Source organism: Oncorhynchus mykiss, chromosome 30 (assembly GCF_013265735.2).
Source record: "Oncorhynchus mykiss isolate Arlee chromosome 30, USDA_OmykA_1.1, whole genome shotgun sequence".
NCBI classification, from domain to species: Eukaryota; Metazoa; Chordata; class Actinopteri; order Salmoniformes; family Salmonidae; genus Oncorhynchus; species Oncorhynchus mykiss.
Window position 1 is genome coordinate 22,161,993 of NC_050570.1, and position 21,443 is coordinate 22,183,435.

At 41.6% G+C, this 21,443-nt stretch overlaps 1 protein-coding gene across 1 annotated transcript in view; it reads right to left on the reverse strand.

The window, feature by feature from the left end:
• Positions 1-18,104: 18,104 nt before the first annotated feature.
• The window catches only part of LOC110522763 (cytosolic carboxypeptidase 6), a 474,879-nt gene continuing 471,540 nt past the window's right edge, over positions 18,105-21,443 (reverse strand). Inside the window, exons 12-13 of the mRNA XM_036969475.1 lie at positions 18,937-19,039; positions 18,105-18,838 (exon numbers count right to left, since the gene is read on the reverse strand). Of these exons, the coding sequence (XP_036825370.1) occupies positions 18,739-18,838; positions 18,937-19,039 (203 nt within the window). The 3' untranslated portion in view covers positions 18,105-18,738. The remainder of the gene's footprint in view (positions 18,839-18,936; positions 19,040-21,443) is intronic.

Below are 21,443 nucleotides of genomic sequence, written 5' to 3' on the forward strand. Positions count from 1 at the left end.
TTTCAATAGAAAATACTGTATTAGTCTAGGGACACAGACTTATTTTATTATTTTTAAGTACAACATCAAAGTTCTGCTGTCCGTTAATGGCCAGGATGGCCATATAGAATAAAAGGAAGCTTACAAAGACATACAAAGTAAATACTTCTAAGTCCTGTATTACTTCCTATCCACATCTGATTGGTTAGTCTTGCCGTTTGGTGTTGCTAAATGTAGTCACTGCTTCAGATAGATACTCATAAAGGATAAATCATTAGAACATGAATAGACTGAGGGTGGATGGCAGAGTTGATGTGAGCATCTATCATTGGCTTTTCCATTAAAGACTTCCAGAAGACGTGCTCCTTCTCGCTTTGTTGGAATCTACAAAGCCCAGCTTAATCTCTAGCTCTGTGACTTCTGTCGCGTTTTCAATTGAGAGAAGTATCATTCATTTCCTACAATTTACTTTCCAGTTTAAAATTGTATATTGATTTTAATGTTTACTTAAGAACTGAAGCAGGGAGGTGGGGGGAACAAACAAACAAACATTTGTTGGTTTAGTTTCCACCTGTCCAGATCAATGACAGGGTCTCTCAGAATTTATTAAAGTGTGCGTCTGGTCAAATGCATTCGGTCTCGTTGAACCACACTCAATACCCTTTTCCCTTATTTTCTCAGGGATCCTTTTTTTCTTTTAAGTAATGAACAAACATGACAAGACATCAGATCCTGTCATTTGAGAGAGGGGGATATTCATCTTGGCTGTCGAGTGTGATCAAAAGAAAGCTTAGACGTACACAGCCTGTTGTATCTGGCCAAGCTCTCATGAGGTCCACATTCTGTCAATACCACATCATTGGAAATTCATATGGGAGAGGTGGTTTGCCCGCAATCCTTTCAACAGCTTTTGAGCAAACAAACAGTTTAGCTCAGAGCATGACGAAGTCTAGGCAAATTATACCCCAAGCTTTTTTCTTCCCCTTTTTACTCAACTGGAAGAAAAACAGTTTTCAAACTAACTAATGACACACAACTTTAGATCTTGTCATTGGTGAACATCTGCACAAACTGCTTAGGGCCAAAACACCAAGTCATTAGCAGGGACTTTAATTATGCTCCTTATTATCAGACTTTATCTCAGGGGGACGGCTGTGTGGGAAACTAACATAGCAGAAAACCCACAGGAGGCCAGGACTGAAAAATATGTGAATTTTGAAATGTGTTCCAGTACGGGTGTGTGTGTTGTTACCTTTCTGAGGGAGGAGCGACTGAGCAGGGGACTGAGCAGTGGAATCCTCTGGCCAAATACTGGGGCGGAGGACTAGGCAACCAGGGTTGACCAGGCCACCCTGACAAGGTTTCTGGAACAGTCCTGTCTAGAAGACTTCCCTAGGGATTTCAGACAGACAGCCAGTCCCTACCTTGAGAGAGACCAGAAGCCCTATGGTCAGCACTATTGAATGTGCTGTTGCACCTTCTTCACCACACTGTTTGTGTGCGTGGACCATTTCAGTTTGTCGGTGATACAGTATGTATGCCGAGGAACTTAAAACTTTCCACCTTCTCCACTGGTGTCCCATCAATGTGGATCTGGGGGTGCTCCCTCTGCTGTTTCCTGAAGTCCACGATCATATCTGTGACCAATGGTTCTCTTCAATTTCTTCCTTTAGATCTGTTTCCCATTTTTTCCTTATAGGTTCTGAACCATCAGGTAGAGTTTCAATCAACCCTTTATATAACTTGGTAATTAACTTATTTGGCGCAGCAGCTTCTTTCAGTATTTTGTCTATGCTAAATGCCTTAGGTTCATCCAGATTCTGTTGAAGTGATTGAATATGATTTTTGAGTTATAAGAACTTAAGAAATCGGCCTTGGATAATTCATATCTTACTTGTAATTGATTGAATGACAGTAAAGATCCATGTTGAAAAATCATGATGACACGGAGGGAGGAATCTATGGAGAGAAAAATAAGAATGACAGTACTGTACCATACAGTGCAAAAGCGGTAACCTGTAAGTTAGTCAAGTATTTCAGAAAATAGAACGTGTTTAAATCCACCTACACAGATATTACTACATATAATCTCACCTCCCGTCTGCAGCAAAGCTGGTGGACCTGCTGTGGGGAAGGCTTCTTTTGGTGGATGGGAGATGAGAAGATGGAGTCTCAATCATGGAGGCACTCAGAGTACTTGAGACCTGTAGCAGATAAAAGATAAAACAAGACCAAACACAGAAATCCCAAGAACATAGACAACCCCCCCAACTCACGCCCTGACCATACTAAAACAAAGACATAACAAAAGAACTAAGGTCAGAACGTGACAGTACACCCCCCCCCCCCCCCCCCAAAGGTGCGGAGTCCGGCCGTAAAACCTGAACCTATAGGGGAGGGTCTGGGTGGGTGTCTGTCCGCGGTGGCGGCTCTGGCACGGGACGTGGACCCCACTCCACCATAGTCTTTCTCTGCCTCTTTAACCGCCTCCGTGGCCTCTTCAGAGCGGTGACCCTCGCCGCCGACCTCGGACTGGGGACCCAAGCCACGGGTCCCGAATGGACGGGAGATTCCGGCAGCACTTGATGGGCGGGAGATTCCGGCAGCACCAGACAGGCTCTGGCAGCTCCTGGCTGACGGGCGGCTCTGGCAGCTCCTGGCTGACGGGCGGCTCTGGCAGCTCAGGACAGACGGGCGGCTCTGGCAGCTCAGGACAGACGGGCGGCTCCGGCAGCTCAGGACAGACGGGCGGCTCCGGCAGCTCAGGACAGACGGGCGGCTCCGGCAGCTCAGGACAGACGGGAGACTCTGGCAGCTCAGGACAGACGGGAGACTCTGGCAGCTCAGGACAGACGGGAGACAATGGCAGCTCAGGACAGACGGGAGACTCTGGCAGCTCAGGACAGACGGGAGACTCCGGCAGCTCAGGACAGACGGGAGACTCCGGCAGCTTAGGACAGACGGGAGACTCTGGCAACTCAGGATAGACGGCAGACAATGGCAGCTCAGGACAGACGGGAGACTCTGGCAGCTCAGGACAGACGGGAGACTCTGGAAGCTCAGGACAGACGGGAGACTCTGGCAGCGCTGGGCAGGAGGAAGACTCTGGCAGCACTGGACAGGCGGGAGCACCTGTAGGGAGGAGAGGGAGAGACAGCCTGGTGCGGGGGGCTGCCACCGGAGGGCTGGTGCGTTGGAGGTGGTACCGGATAGACTGGACCGTGAAGGCACACTGGAGGTCTCGAGCACCGAGCCTGCCCAACCCTACCTGGCTGAATGCTCCCCGTAGCCAGGCTAGTGCGGCGAGGTGGAATAGCCCGCACTGGGCTGTGCTGGCGAACCGGGGACACCATGCGTAGGGCTGGTGCCATGTACCCCGGCCCGAGGAGACGCACTGGAGACCAGATACGAGGCGCTACTATGTACCGCACCGGGCTATGCCTGCGCACCGGGGACACCGTGCGCCTCACAGCATAACACGGTGCTTGCCCGGTCCCCATCTCTCCACAGTAAGCACGGGGAGTTGGCTCAGGTCTCCTATCTGACTTAGCCACACTCCCCGTGTGCCTCCCCCAAGACATTTTTGGGGCTGCCTCTCGGGCTTCCAACCGTGCTGCCGTGCTGCCTCCTCATACCATCGCCTCTCGGCTTTCGCTGCCTCCAGCTCTGCCTTGGGGCGGTGATACTCTCCCGGCTGTACCCAGGGTCCCTTGCCATCCAGGATCTCCTCCCATGTCCAGTAGTCTGGAGATCGCTGCTGATGCCCGTTACCACGCTGCTTGGTCCTTTGATGGTGGGTGATTCTGTAACGTTCGTTGTTGGGAAAAAGAGAGGAGGACCAAGGTGCAGCGTGGTAAGTGTTCATCTTGTTTTAATAAGAAATACTGAACACTGAACAAAACAATAAAACGACAAAACGAACAGTCCTAAACGGTGAAACAAAACACAGAACAGAAAATAATCACCCACAACTCAAAAGTGAAACCAGGCTACCTAAGTATGGTTCTCAATCAGGGACAACGATTGACAGCTGCCTCTGATTGAGAACCATACCAGGCCAAACACAGAAATCCCAAAACATAGAAAGGGGAACATAGACAACCCAGCCAACTCACGCCCTGACCATACTAAAACAAAGACATAACAAAAGAACTAAGGTCAGAACGTGACACAATCAGCTGAAGTCAGTCATTATAAGAGTAGTAGAGGGGCTAGGCAACATGTAACGACACACAGAGGCCTAATTTCTTCTGCTATATATATTTTATATTCAAGAGTTTATCCCTTCATATAAAGACTATAAAAAAGGTTAAACCAACGAGATAACAAGGTTAAACCAAAGAGATTAGAAGCTTAAACAATTAGATAAAAAGGTTCAACCAATTAGATAAAAAGGTTCAACCAATTAGATAAAAAGGTTCAACCAATTAGATAAAAAGGTTCAACCAAAAGGTACTTCAATTAAACATGAATATTGTCACCCTTACTTAAGAAATTAGCTATTTGCTTCTACATAAACAACTGCGAGCAGGCTTTAAACACAAATTGATAATGCATTCAATGCAAGGCTACTTCAATAGGTAACTATTTGTTAATCATGGGTTGACACTTAATTACCAAGGTTAATTGTAGACCCAGGATGTCTTCTGTAAAATGCTTCCGTTTTAAAAGCTGTATTCCATAAGATGCCGCACTGATATCACGGCTTAATTCCAATCTTTACTTTAATGACATTACAGCTTTGACATTTACATCTAAGGACTGGATGTTCTTTAAATTAACAATCAAACAGAAACATGAGGAGCCAGTGAAAGGCCTTCCAGTTGTTCTCAATACACTCCCAGGGGCTTGGGATTTATTGAGCTTGATCACAGCAGTACCCTATCTAAGACATGCAAATCCTTCAATCATGATACATTTACAATGTTTGTGGTAAACAAGGGCAAACTATTATACTGACAATGCATATAAAGAGGCTTAAAGAGAGAGAATGAAAGAAGTGCTGGTGGAAGAAACATATATATTGTATTGTGAAATGCATTGTTTTACAGGGTCAGCCATAGTAGTGTGGCGCACCTTGGGGAAATCAGGGTTAAGTGCCTTACTCAAGGGCACATCAACAGATGTTTTTACCTTGTCTGTTTGGGTATTCAAACCAGCAATCATTCTGTCCCAATGCTCTGACCACGAAGCTACCTGCTGCCATGGCAATACTAAGGAATATTCTAGATGTAGCCTAGCCCAACAAACACAGTCAGACAAACTGTTTTTCAGGCAGCAAGAAAAACACCAACCACAAATGGGATCTGTGGCTCTGTTTCCTTCTTGAACCTGTAGTGCCCTAGATGGAGGTGGCTGAGTCGCTGCCTGACTTCAGACAGCTGTGCGGTGGTTGTAGGGAGAGGGAGCATGGGTCTGGGAGGCCAAATTGGACTGCTCATATCCACTGGATGGACCATTCACAGGCAGCTTCTTCCCATTCAGCATCTGTCCAGGGCTCCCCGCAGCCCCTTGGTCTGGTCTTTGTCTGGCTGGGGACTGTTTGGCTGGGGAGGGACTACAGCAGTCTTTGTCTGGCTGGGGACTGTTTGGCTGGAGAGGGACTACAGCAGTCTTTGTCTGGCTGGGGACTGTTTGGCTGGGGAGGGACTACAGCAATTTTTGTCTGGCTGGGGACTGTTTGGCTGGGGAGGGACTACATTAGTCTTTGTCTGGCTGGGGACTGTTTGGCTGGGGAGGGACTACAGCAGTCTTTGTCTGGTTGGGGACTGTTTGGCTGGGGAGGGACTACAGCAAGGCTGCAGAGAGAGGAACAACTAAGCTACTTTCTGATATTTCAATGTTGTTGATTTTTTCATTTTGAATAAACATAGGAGCTTATGTTGATTCAAAGCACAAGCCACATATCTAAGCAGTTATATGGACGTCTGTGTTGGTTTATCAGGAAATAACTAAGCTGGCTATGAACAAAATAGCTCCACCACAAATATGTGATTTCCTTCATTAAAACCATGCAGCGTAAAATGTTACACTTCTGTACTTGGATATTGTTGCTAAATGACTTCAATAATTCTAGTGGTCACTGACATAATTCTGAGAAGCAATATCTTAGTTCCTGCGGGCGATGCCCAGAAAAAATAAGTTTAAAAAAAATGTGAATTGCATTTGATGGCCAGCGTCAGACTAATATGATAATAGCATTACATGGGTTGTAGAATAAAGATAATTTAAATGCTAATTGGGACATCCTGGCATATAAACTCATTTTTAGGAAATTGAATAAATAAATCCTAATTGAGATTGCCATTTGCAGCGGACCGATTTAATGAAATTAAACTAAGTAGTTTTTCCCATATTCTTTTCCCCTCTTCCTCTTTTTTTGCAGTGAACACAAAGGGGCCATTTTGCACCATGAGTTGTGCTTGTCTGATGTGATTAGTGTGCCTGGTGGTATTGGTAACGGGTGATAAAGCAGGGTGTCCTTGAAACAACAAAGCCTGAACCACAAGTAGCTTATTAAACGAGAAACGAGACCCGTTCAAACGTATGCAAATCATGTCGAGAAAACCCATTAAAAAAAGACCACGTCAAGTCCACACCATGAGACTTTACAAAGAGGGACATGCACACAAACACAGACAAAATAGGAGTGACAACAGTGGAAATGGACAACACAGCTGTCTGAGAGACTATAAATAAGAGAGGGAGAAGATAATGACTAAATTCTCCATCACAGGTCAGGACATTTTGAAAGGGTTGCTATAAAAGTTGAAAAGAGGAGCCTCGGTGCTTTCCTCAACCTGTCATGGTAATGAGAATCCTGAGTATCCATTGTAAGAAGAAAGGCTAAAGGCAGCAGCAGTGATTCTTCTCCCTATAACTTTCTCTGATCCACATCTCCTTGGGGGTCACGTGGAAACTTACCATTTTGTCAATAATTCCCTTTAAAATAAATGGCTCTGGTAACAACACCTGGAGAATGGGCCTACATTTCACAACACTGATGATAAAGAATACTTTTTTGAAAGGACTGTGAGGTTTGGAACAATAACAAATACTTTTTTGAAAGGACTGTGAGGTTTGGAAAAATAACAAATACTTTTTTGAAAGGACTGTGAGGTTTGGAACAATAACAAATACTTTTTTGAAAGGACTGTGAGGTTTGGAACAATAACAAATACTTTTTTGGACTGACTGCAGGGGCTTCGAAATTCTCAGGGAAAATGGATGACTACCCTGTTCTCACTGTCCTGCTGTCTGTCTGTCATATAGGCCTACCCTTTAAAGCATTGCCATCAGAGAGCGGATTACACTGGCAAAATTGATAGAACCCGTTATAAAACATAAATCCTGAAAGGAGCTAAACATTTTCGGTTTGATAAGTAAATGGACATGTTATGCAAGTTGCCCTTCAAATCCAAAGGACACGGTGAGAAGCCACGTGAGAACAGGGGATATGAACTCTGATTGACTGCCTGTTCCTCTAAACAAAGCACATAAAGACACCAGGAACCAGACCTGGATATCAATTCCACTGATCTGCTTCTATATAATTACATTCACAAGGAGAGGATACCGTTAAATGTGCTGCTAAACTTCTGGGATGTCAGTAGCCATGGCAACAAAAGAGGTATATGATGGAATGCGACTGGACTGATAGACAATGCCATTCTGTCGAAGTCCAGAAATAATTATTCAATGTCTAACTACGGTGGTCACTGGGCTCTTATCTGTGGCAGGATCAACCTCTGCCTCATTTTGAACAGAAAGGAAATCAATGTAATTAATGTCAGTGCATTTTAACTATTGAGGGTACCAATGTTGGTATGCTAGCATTATACCGGCCTGTTTTTGTATTTTTCAACTCCGAATTTGATCAAGGAGGAAAAACTGTGATAGGAATGATAACAAGTAAATCAATTTAAATATTATGTCTTGAGTGTCTCTGGAGAACAAACTGGACGAGTTCTGTTTGAAACTATCCTGTTAAGGGGACCTGAAGTACTGTAATATCCTACGTTTCGCGGAGGTCTGGCTTGGCCTGGCTTAACAAGGACATGGATAATATACAGTGCACTCGGAAAGTATTCAGACCCCTTGACTTTTTCCACATTTTGTTACGTTACAGCCTTATTCTGAAATTGATTAAACATTTTTTTCCCTCATCAATCTACACACAATACCCCAAAATGAAAAGTGAAAAGATATTTTTGCAAATGTACTAAAAATAGCGACAACCACCTCTGCAGTACTTCACCAATCAGGCCTTTATGGTAGAGTGGCCAGAAAGAAGTCACTCTTCAGTAAACGGCACATGACATCCCGCTTGGAGTTTGCCAAAAGGCACCTAAAGGACTCTCAGACCATGAGAAACAAGATTCTGTGGTCTGATGAAACCAAGATTGAACTCTTTGGCCTGAATGCCAAGGGTCACATCTGGAGGAAACCTGGCACCATCCTTACGGTGAAGCGGGATAGCAGCATGATGTGGGGATGTTTCTCAGCGGCAAGGACTGGGAGACTAATCAGGATCGAGGCAAAGATGAACGGAGAAAAGTATAGAGAGATATTTGATGAAAACCTGCTCCAGAGCGCCCAGAACCCCAGACTGGAAAAAAGGTTAATCTTCCAACAGGATAACGAGCCCGGTGTATGAACATTACTATCTCTTCGACATTTGCAACATTGTTTCAATATTCAAATTCGATCTCCATCTGTCCCATGGTAGTGAAGGAGAGAGAGAGAGGCAGGCAGTGTTTCTCAGCCAGTCGAAATCATTAATCAGCTGGCATAATTTTTATGGATATACAAAAAGAAATGTAAATTGAAAGAAGGTCAAACTAAACGAAGTGTAGCTAGTTTGCTGCTTTTCCAGCTTCAGTTTGATTTTATTGTGTTAGCTGTGTTGTTGGCTAGCTCCTCTGAACAACAGTGTCCTAACAAGAGAGCACATTTTCTATGCCATGCGAAATTGTGCCTCCTAAGCTCATTGTTATGGATGTATCCAAATAAATGTCACTAGAAAACAGCTTAAACAAATGCTGTTACTGCTGTTATTCTCTCTGCACTGTTTGACGTGACTGTAAGTTAGCTGTAGTTGGCTAGCTAGCAAGCAAGGGATAAGAATGTTGCCAGCCAGTATGGCAATGGAACATTTAGAACGAATGACTGTGTCGCGCCCATAGATACAGATCAAAAAGACTAAACAACTGGTCACGTCTCTGGCAACCGAACCAATAGATCAAACGACTGGCCGGCTTGGGTAGCAACCCTAGATTTGTTTCAGGACTATATCTTGTGGAAGGATGAAATAGTATGAATAAATTAATCAAAATAATGAAAATATGTCTTTCATTTTTTTGGATATGTTGGTAACCCGTTGTATAAAAGTGATAATACCCTCGAAGGCGGTGTTTGGAGGACTTCGTCTCGGGCCTAACAACACCGGTGCCAATATGTCCTCCAAACACCGGCTTCTCGGGCATTGTCTCTTAAATACAGGCTGCAAACATAAACTGACTATACAAAATATATGTAATGTGCTCCCACCATTAAGTAACCCTATAGTGAAACGGGAGCATCAATTCAAAAGAACACAAGATATTGGGAAATATTGTATAAGACACGCTATAAAACCTAAAAGACATTTGGATCACTGTCTGGGCTGTCTAGGTGTCATTCAAATGTCTCACAGCTGAACAAAATTATTTTTGAATAAGGAACACTAGTTGTGATGAGGACAGAGAGGAGAGGACACACACAACGGAGGCAGGTTGAGGCTGGCTATCTATCCCATCACATTCCTTAAGGACGGATGTGCTTGCAAACTCCACTTTGGGAGAGATTCCCTGAGGGGACAATAGAAAACAAAAGCTTTAACAAGGTGATGAAAACCGAACCAGAAAGGTGACTTCAGATAACACACTGCTTGAAATATAAATGTGCAAACACACAATCTTAATGCTTTTCTATGTATAGCTATGCTCATTAACATTGGTGACATGTCATTCAGGGCAGGTGGGGCAGAGCATCCACATTTTTAGCAAAAAAATAAGATGTTTTTGTTTCTTGGGCTTCCCTGTTTTGCATGTTATTTTGGCATTAATACGTGTCACATATCAGTTTGGAAACATGTAAACATGTAAAAAAATATATGTTATTGAGTTAATAAAGCTGCATACAAACGTGGCCTCTTTTTTGTTTTCTTGAGTAAGGCAGCTCCAAAATGCAGGCGTGTTGTGTTGGGGCAAGGCAGCAGAAAGTATGGAGCGTTGTGATTGGCTCAGTGTTGTGTCACTCATGGGGACACTACATCACCGCCAAGTCTAAGGGTAGAGCTCTAAAATTCTATCCCCTTGGGTGCTGCCATAGAGTTACATTAGAAGTGCCCATCCAAGATTGCTCAAGGTCATAGATAAAACATTTATTTAATTTGACTAGGAAAGTCAATTAAGAACAATTTCTTATTTTCAATGATGGCCTAGGAACAGTGAGTTAACTGCCTTGTTGGAACAGTGAGTTAACTGCCTTGTTCAGGGGCAGAATAACAGATTTTTACCTTGTCAGCTCAGTGATTTGAACTTCCAACCTCTTGGCTACTAGTCCAAACCAACTGCCACCCCAAAATGTCGTCAAATCATGATATAGCTATAGTAGATATAACGTCAAATCTTAGCTAGCAGTCATCATCATGAATCAAGTTTATAATCTACTGGCAAATCCTTTTTATATACATTTTTTATTTAACCAGGCAAGTCAGTTAAGAACAAATTCTTATCTACAATGAAGGCCTACCCCGGCCAAACCAGGACGATGCTGGGCCAATTGTGTGCTGCCCTATGGGACTCCCAATCACGGCCGGGTGTGATACAGCCTGGATTCGAACCAGGGACTGTAGAGACACCTCTTGCACTGAGATGCAGTGCCTTAGACCGCTGCACCACTCAGGAGCCAAGAAAATATTAAATAATGAGAAATAAGAGAAATTATAAATTAAACGTATCGGTGCTCATCTGCATTTGGACATTACACAACAAGTTGGAAATCGCAAATTCAACAATGAGTGGTTTGGAAGGAATCAGTGGCTAAGTGGCTAACTGCAAGCATTGCAAAGCAATCATTAGCCTGCTATTCAGTGGAGTGGCTGTGTGGTCCCAAATATAAGATTAAGGATCTCTTTTCCAGGTTTAAAATGAGAAACATTCAACATTGGCCATGTTGTCAATGAAGCATAATTTGTGCCGTGCTCAAAACAACTGTTAACTCGGAACTGCAAAATCGGACTTTAGTGAGTTCAAGACAACTGGGAACTCGGGAAAAACAGGCTATGACTGGGAAAATATTTGTAAATCAGGAACTCGGGCCTCTTTCTAGAGCTACGACCTGAAGATTACTGACATCATCATGATTCAAACTTTTTTGGGGAATTCCCAGTTGTCTTGAAAGCATCATAAATCCAGAGAATGCCAGACTTTATTGACAAAGTTAGATGCCAAAATTTGCCCACAATGGCCCGCCAATCCACCTTTCTGTTCAAGTGAGCACAGCACAACAAGGTGAGTCCAAACACGTCTTGTATGCTGCTGCATAAATTATGTAATATGCCAGGGAGATATGTATACTGTAGCTAAGAAAGTAATACTAAGTGTAAGTTGTGTAGTAAGCTGTTAGTAGCCCATGTGCCTCACCATTATATTTTATTTCAATTTTCTATTTTCACCTCTTAATTTCACCTACTGTTCTGACTTGATGGTGCACATGTAGCGTATAACCTGTTTTTGAGAAATGTAATCATTGAATATTGTAAGAGCTTTCATTGTCTGATTATATGCCCCATTTATTTATCCTACTGTTCTGACTTGGTGTACGGGGAGAACACTGTAAGAACGGCCCATGTTCTGATTTCGGTCGCTGTACATTCCGAAAGTGCTGAACAAATAGTTATATTGACTACATCTGTCCTAGATCACTCATTAATGTCTTAATCAAAATTACTGATTGCCTCTTATGGGCTTGTGTCACGCCCTGACCTTAGATCTTTTTATGTCTCTATTTTGGTTTGGTCAGGGTGTGATTTGGGTGGGCATTCTATGTTCAAGTTTCTATGTTTTCTATTTCTTTGTGTTTGGCCAGGTATGGTTCTCAATCAGGGACAGCTGTCTATCGTTGTCTCTGATTGGGAACCATACTTAGGTAGCTTCCCCCCCCCCCCCCCCTCCTTCTATGTGGGATCTTGTTCTTTTGTTTGTCTGCAGGTAGTTTGCACAACAAAGCTGTTCAGTTGTTGTATTCTTTATTGTTTTGTTTTGTCTAAAGTTTCACTTCTTTAATTAATATTATGTGGAACTCAAAGAATGATGCGCCTTGGTCTCATCCTTCTGACGACATCCGTTACAGCTTGTTGTCCCCTTATGCCATAGTTTGTACACATACATGCACCCCACATTTTTTTTTTTTTTGCCCCACCAAGATTTACATGCTAAAATCACCACTGCTCATTAACAACAGAGAAAAGCCAAGAGAGGATCCTAAACAGGTTACTTTTAGAAATGATGAAATCCATGTCCCTATTATGATTAAAAACCATGAACTGCTGGACATTTACAAGTTATCTGGAAAGTCATACCTGGAGGCACAAGGGGACCGATCTCGATATTGGAATTTACACATGACTTTCCTATGCACTTCTCAGTAGTTGGTATTCAGACTTACCTTATGAAGGTATGTAATAACGGGCTTTGCAGGCTTGGTTCCCTTGCGCTCGCTGAATAAATGTAATTCAACCGCTGAACACCCTCTCACTGGCTGGCCAACAGATTTTCTTGTGGAGTTTTTATTCAATAGGGGTTTCAGTACATTTATCTTTAATTACGGTGTACCTTTAATAAGAATTTTGTCGACAGACTAGAATACATCGAGAGAACGGTTTTGAAAATAGGGATCAATGAATGAAAGCCATCTAAACATATGTATATTTGTCTCTGTTTCAACACCAAGTGGTAGATTACAAAATATTCAGATTTTGTAGATTATTACGCACATTTTAGGTTTAGGAAAGTATGTATGAATCCTAAAAGAACTGTTTTGGATAGCCTTTAGTGACACATTAGGTTTTTTAACCAACAGTAATGTTGGAAGACTAGTGTACATAGAATCTTAATAGGAAGAATAGTGTAAAATAGTAAGCTGTACCCTCCTCTATCGCCTGCACTAACCATGGAACTGTGTGATGACACAGGAAAGTATTGCGCCATGTGTCGGGTTCAAATTTTTACGTTTTGGTCTGCTCTCTGCTCCATAACGATTTAATCGATTTAATTAGTCTACATGTCTTTTTTTTACATGATCAATTATTACTAATGTTCCCCAGCAACAACCACATGGCAGTAATGGCATTTGCAGAGGAAGCAAGTGAAGGTTGACAAAACTATGTAATTAATAGAATGATAGTGTAGGCCATACCAACTGAAGGGAACTAACAGTAAATTGGCAGTTGAGTATGTGTTGTTATTAGGCCTACTGAAGGTCGATACTGATAGTGGCTAATATTTAACATGATAGAAATAGGAAACAGATAAAGTCGGGGTAGTCTATAATTAATACATTCATGACTGCTCTTCCCTGCATGTTTAAAGGCTGTACAATTAAGTACAATTCAAATTCGGCATATTGGCACAGAATTTAATAACATTTACTGTGGGAAAGTTGATATACTTCAGTTTGCTGCCATATGACTGGTTTCACATTTGTCAGCGATTATAAGGTAAAATAGATCTAAAATATTTTCAATTCCCTTATCCAAACAGATTACTAATTTACCTAGCTCTTATCAATCACTCTTATCAAGTTGTAAATTCCAGTGCATGGAGAATGCTGTTATTTCTATCAGAAACAAATTAAGTAAGGCCTCCCGGGTGGCGCAGTGGTTAAGGGCGCTGTACTGCAGCGTCCCTGGGTTCGCGCCCAGGCTCTGTCGTAACCGGCCGCGACTGGGAGGTCCGTGGGGCGACGCACAATTGGCCTAGCGTCGCCCGTGTTAGGGAGGGGTGTCCTTGTCTCATCGTGCACCAGCGACTCCTGTGGCGGGCTGGGCGCAGTGTGCGCTGGCCAGGTGCACAGTGTCTCCGGCGCATTGGTGCGGCTGGCTTCTGGGTTGGATGCGTGCTGTGTTAAGAAGCAGTGCGGCTTGTTTGGGTTGTGTATCGGAGGACGCATGACTTTCAACCTTTGTCTCTTCTGAGCCCGTACGGGAGTTGTAGCGATGAGACAAGATAGTAGCTACTACAACAATTGGATACCACGAAAAAGGGGTTAAATTTTTTTTTTTTTTAAATAAATAAATTAAGTACTTTTAGGGCTGAATTTATTTTTGGGCCCGCGCTACAGACAGCGATATCGGTCTGCTAATATAGGACTAGTAAAGTACATTACTTTGGGAAAAAATATTTAGTTACTTTATTTGATTAAAAACTCAATTAAATTCAGATTTTTCAGAGGATGCTTTAGTGCCCTCAGCACCCCTACTTCCCACGGCTATGTAATGTTTCATTTACAGCACTTAACTCAGGTCGGTGTCGGGGCCAAGCTGAACCAGTTCAAAAGACGTTGTGTCAGCTAAGGGAATAATAACACAGAGGCATACAATGCTTAATATTATGGAGTGATATCCCAGAACGGCTCAAAATGAGAAATGATGCAAAAGATACCACTACCTTCCAGGTCTGCAATGGGAACTGGGTCAGCAGCTCCTGTGAACATCTTCAGAGAGAGATAAAGAACATATGAAAGTCAATTTGAGGATGACAATGGGGTTGTTTCGTCTTCCTCTAAGCAACGTTGTGGGTCGGGGTGAAGAGCACGGTTTCTATCCTTCTTACACTCACAAAGACCATCTTCTCATGGAATTAAAGAGGAAATACAGGAGGCAGACAGAGAGTCTTCTTGAACTGCCCCATGATGCAGACACTGAGGCATATGTCCTCCTGATTGGGTAATACAACCTGGACAAGTAATCTGTAATCAAACAAAATCAACTGTAGATAGCTAACGTTACAAGGCTAATGTTAGCTACATAGCTATTCCATGCTTTGTGCAATAAGTTGCATGGGAGGAGTTACGGAGCTTGCAAGCTTGTAGTTCTAAAAGCCAGAAAGAAGTTACCTCTGGTCCATTCAGCCATCCCTATGGGAAAAATGAATGGGGAAAGAATAGGAGACCTTTTACGTCTTCGGAGACCTTTTACATAATAGCAGTCAGATCACATGACCTTTATGAATTATTTAATTTATGTGTTTTTTATTATTGCATAAACTCTTAAAAATTCACAAAAAGTGATGTTAGCGGATGAAGATTATCTCATAGAACAAAATGTATAAGATCTCCTAAGCCTGTGTTTACCACAGACCTTCTTTTCAGCGTTTATCCAAAACCCCACCAGAAACTCCATTCATTTTCTTCATAGGCTTTGCTCAACGAACCATGGCGGAATTAGTGCCTACAAAAAGACGACTATGTATTAGCTAGTTAGAGACAAGCCAGAAGAGAACTGCGGTACTGCAGACATTGTTTCCAGAAAACAGGATCCCCCATTATAGTGAATGGGGAAATCTTCATGGTCAGCATTTGTGGATATAAAAAAAATAATGAACGCAATCATGGTACCAATAGTTCACAAGATATTCTTCCTTGAACCGATTACTTTAAAATCTCACACTGACAAAGTTAAAAGGCTAATTTAGTTGCTAAAGGAAGCCTGCAGTACCTTATTCAGCCTTCAATTTGGTAGACTCAATGAGAGGGGGCAGCACTGAGCTAGCCTGCAAAGTCACTTCCTAGAGTATTTCAAACTGCGCATAGGATGTCTTCAAAAACTCCTCCATGTAGCAAGATGGTGACATGCTGAAATGACACGTCCTGATCTTCAAATGTGTCACTGAGCATTCTCATAGGAAAAAATGGGGTGACGTCATCAATGGCTTTGTCCCCCAATATTTTTTACAGTCCATGAAACATTCCCAATGGGCTGGCAAGCTAGCTATTTTGCTTGGGAGTTTACTTTTGTTCACAGTGGGAGTAGTTGGCTGCATACGTATTAGGCTTTACTAGTGTGCGTAATAGTGTATATTGATGATTGGAAGATAGATAGCAAACTAATGTTTGCTAGCTAATGTTAACTAGGTAGCTGAGTGTCAAATATTATTGCGTGGGTTATTATTGGCATTATGGATGAAGTAAAATCTTATTGAGAATAAATAACATATCAGGTTGTACTTATATAGTATGCTTACTTATTTTCTTGTGTTCTTATTTTTATTTCTCTTGAGTTTTCATTTTACCTTGTGTTATTTGTAGTATTACATTGTTATTGATGACTGCATTGTTGGGTTTAGAGCTAACAAGAAAGGCACTTCACTGTACTTGTGCATGTGACATTAAAACGTGAAACTTAAAACTACCTACAGTTTGGATTTCCATTTGCACCGTGCATTTCAGGGCTTTCTGAGACATTTTGGAGGAGGAAAGATTTTTTGTTGAGGTGTCAACCCACCCATTTTCAAACATCGTTGTCATATCTGCCAAACACTAACAGGAAGCAGTGATCTTGGTGGTCATGTGACTCTTGAGGGAAAAGAACTGGAATTCAATCAAATCTGCATTCTATAGACTGTGCTCAGTGGATGCAACAAAAGTATAAAACCATTTATTGGGCAGATTGAGAATCAATAGAATTTTCCTGATGTCCTGACAAACAATAGACCCAGGCCTGCAAAGCGATAAAATAAGAGGATTTTATATCTCATCACGCATGTATATTATTTTTGTAACACTTGGACAGAAGTATTCGGAGTTATTTTGAAAAGGAAACCTCCATTCCTTGACCCCACTTTAGTCTTACATTTATGATCACCCTTTGATGATTAGTTATACGGGCAGCAGGGTAGCCTAGTGGTTAGAGCGTTGGACTAGTAACTGCAAGGTTGCAAGTTCAAACCCCCGAGCTGACAAGGTACAAATCTGTTGTTCTGCCCCTGAACAGGCAGTTAACCCACAATGACTAGGCCGTCATCGAAAATAAGAATTTGTTCTTAACTGACTTGCCTAGTTAAATAAAGGAAAAATAAAATACACACCTGGTTTTGTGCCTTTTTTTATACAGGACTTACCAAAGCAGGGCTTCGAACAAACATATTGTTTGATGTGCAATTAACCATCTTCTTAGATGAACAAGAGCCTCTGGGATTTGGTAAGAGGCTAACGATATCATTACAAATGTAAGGAAGGCTAATATTAAATAGAATTGTTTTGACTATTGAAGAGAAAATGTATTAACAATTATGCATGCATAGCTGTTTACAAATACTTAGAAATGAATGTGCCCAGTCTAGTGGAGCAAGCAACAGAGAATAATGGCTCTAGAATCTAGATAAAGCTTAAAATGATAGCAGCACAGTGGGGAGCATGCTCTTTGAATAGAATTAAGCATTTTCCTGTGTATGTCTATGTGTGTGTGTGTGTGTGTGTGTGTGTGTGTGTGTGTGTGTGTGTGTGTGTGCGTGTGCGTGTGCGTGTGCGTGTGCGTGTGCGTGCGCGCGTGCGCGTGTGCGCGTGTGCGCGTGTGCGTGCGTGCGAAAGAGAGAACGATGTGCTAACATACGCTACATTTTTGGCCAGGGCAAAGTCTGACAGTAAAAGCATCAAAAAACAAATGTCTTTCATCATTCTCATTCAGCCTCTCCATCTTCTCGTCAACCATGTAAAAGTAATTTGTTTATGCTGTTATGCTGAGTGATTGCCTCACTTCTTCCAAATGACTGGTCTGAAAAAATACATGTTGTTCTTCATGCTTCACTTGACCAATATATCATTATCTCTCGCTCTCCTACTTATGCCTTTGAATTGAGCAAATCCCATGGATGGTGTTTTACAAAATACAGTGAAAAAGCACTCAGTGCTCTGAACAGATAGGTTAAATAGATGTTTACATTGCAGTAAGAAAGGGAAGTGAATGGGTATCAGTGAATTTGACACATTAAATTCATACTTGAGATGATCACCATTTTCTATAGGGATTTAAAATGCATTCATTTAATTGTATTATCCATGAAATGACTTCAGTTTAAATCAAATTGAACCCAAGTTTGTTTCTTTTAATCACAAACAGCTGTGTAAACTAATACAATAAGACTGACTGAACATTAATTTGACAAACTTACAAATGTGTGTTATATTTTATAGTTTTTATCAACACAATACTTAGCTACTGATAAGGTAGTGACTACCCAAAAATGGGTTACCCCTCCCATTCCAAATAATGTATGATAGAGAGAGGCAAGATAAACACACAATAAGTTACATACAAGAGAAAACACATGCACTTATTTACAATGACATACAGTACATAAATGCATTCGAATAAAAAGCAACACCTAAAAAGGAAAAAGCACATTATGGTAATATATAAGAATGACATATGAAGTCCTCAAATGGAGCATGAGCTGTATATGTGTCAGCTTGATCGTACCCATACATTTCATACAACGTCAGAGAAACTTGCTCTAATGAAGCCCCATGGGTAAATGTCCTTCAATTAACATGCTATCCAAACTTGATCCTTTGTGAAAAGGAGTCCTTTATCTCAGGCTGGTGCATCTAATTTTCATGAGGGCTGTGTGGATGTAGTATAGGCCTGTGAGTCCAGAGCCCCTATAGAGTAGTCAGACTGGACTGGTGTTTCCAGTATGTTGTGGCACTGCCTGGTGCCTAGTAGTCTAGGTTCTTCCTCTCTGCTCCTCTCTCACCCCCCAAGGTCTTCTCATTCCCAATTCCATTCCCCTGTCGACCCTGGGACAATACCTCTGTACTGAGGACACAAAAACACAAACATTAGTGAATATTATCAAGATAAACAAAAAGGATGTAAACTGACAAGTTATAGAAATGTGTCATTAAAAACATTACCTGTTGATGTGATTTGGGGTTTGTGGTTTGTTGTCATCAATGAAGTTGTTGTGCCTGTAGTAGTCGAGGAATGTGCGGGCAACATTTCTTCCCAGATTCATGTCTGAGGGGACCGTGTTAAGGTTATTTTCTATAACATGAACATATGGCGCTGTTGGCCTTTAGTTTAGTCAACACTAAGGCCATTTGTCCCTGGCTGGGAGGCCTTTACTGGAGTTACAAAGCCTCTAAATCCTGCCTCCGACACTCTACGAATAATTTAAAAAAAATAAAGCACTAGTTTCTCCCTCACAGAACGAATAGAACCATTTGCAGTAAATAACTAAGCAATAACCAGTAGAGAGATGTGGTACATAAATGACCAGTATACAACACACTGTGTTCCACACTAAGTGAGGGTAAATCAATTGCATTTCAGTCTGGTCAGCCAAAAACACGAAGGGGGAATCACATAGCGGCAATTACTTACCAACTAGGCTTTATTTAAATTAATAAGTCTAGCTGTCATCGCCAACCACATTATGGAGGACATCAATAACTTGAGACACTCCATCATACAACTGTGTGGCCATTCTGCGTGCAGTTGCCATGACGCTGGGCTTGATTAGACAGCAAACACAAATAATAACAAGATGATTTAGATTAAGGAAAAATGTAAAAACCAGTAAACAAACACTGTGGTCAATCTGGATGAATCAGCCGTACACACATAAACAATGTTATGCCAATACGGAAAACAATAAGAGAAACATTTCCTCATGTACAGTTATAATTCATAGGGCCAGAGCTCATGAAAACACTACAATAAATCCATAGACTATCAGAGATGAACACGGAGGTTCCCCAGTTCAGGTGCTTTGTTATTACGAATGTGTTCTTTACCAGACAGACAAATGATGAAATGTCACAGAGACATAATCGTTCACCTCTTGTTGTCATTTCCTTGTTGATGTTCAGATTTGACTTGTCTGTCACACCTCTGTGATTGAAACAAGTGCCCGTGAAAAAAGAAAGAAAGAAAGTGATTCAGTCGTTTGTCTTTTTTTCAATTTCTGTCAACGGTCAGAATTGACCCATTAAACATAAATCGTAGGCCCTATAGGTGCAATTCTATTACACAAAGCAGTTAACTCATAAAAAAAATCCATCCTTGGGCTGAATGGAGTGTCTGGGTGGAGGTCCATGCCTTTCTTGTAAGTGAATACATGCGCACGCACACACACGCGCACGCAGACACACACACACACACACACACACACACACACACACACACACACCATTTTAGGTTCCAAAAGGGTTCTTTGCAGAGGGATAGGGTTCTACCAAGAACCATTTTCATCCTAAGAACCGTTTATTGGAGGAAAGGGTTCTTTGGTGATTGTTTGGAAGGCAAGAAGGATTCTTTGGAAGGTAAGAACGGTTCGGCATAGAACTCTTCTGAATCTGAATAAGCTTTTTTATTGTCATTTTTCTTCTCACTTTTAGAAAGGAGTTTGAGTAATCTGATACGTTTAAAAGAAGTGTGAGAATGTTTTAAACTTGACCTATATTATAGGAATATTTGTGCATGTATCTGGTATTCCCTTAATCATTTTACATATACCCTACTAAGATAGTTGATATCTTCAGTGAAAGCATGAGCTGGCACACACCCAAAAAGTTAGTAGAGTTGCTGACTAACGGCGAGTAAACTGTAGGCTATAAAAGTGTTCAGAACCCTTGGCTTTCTTAACATTTTGTTTCACTGATTGGGATTAAAATGGATTCAATTGTCATATTTTGGTCAACAATCTACACAAAATATTGAGTAATGTCAAAGTGGAAGATTAAAATGTCTTGAAAAATATATAGCTGTTGCATAAGTATTCAACCACTTTGTTTAGGCAATCCTAAATTAGTTCAGGAGTAAAATGTGTCTTAATAAATCACATAAGAAGCTACATGGACTCATTGTGTGTGAAATAATAGGGGTTGACATGATTTTTGACACAATACCCAATAATGAAAAGCAAAAACTGAAATATCACATTTACATAAGTCTTTAGACCCTTTACTCAGTACTTTGTTGAAATACATTTGGCAGCGATTACAGCCTTGAGTCTTCTTGGATATGACGCTACAAGCTTGACACACCTATATTTGGGGAGTTTCACCCATTCTTCTCTGCAGATCCTCTCAAGCTCTGTCAGGTTGGATGGGGAGCGTTGCAATACAGCTATTTTCAGGTCTCTCCAAAATTGTTAAATCGGGTTCAAGTCCAGGCTCTGGCTGGGCAACTCAAGGACATTCAGAGACTTGTCCCAAAGCCACTCTTGCAGTTAATTCAGAAAGTATTCACTCTGACTTTTTCAAAATGTTAAGTTACAGCCTTATTGTAAAATGGATTTAATCATTTTTTCCCTAATCAATCTATAGACAATATCCCATAATGACAAAGCAAAAAGAGGTTTTTAGAAATTTTTGCAAACTTGTTAAAAATAAAAATCTGAAATATCACATTTACGTGA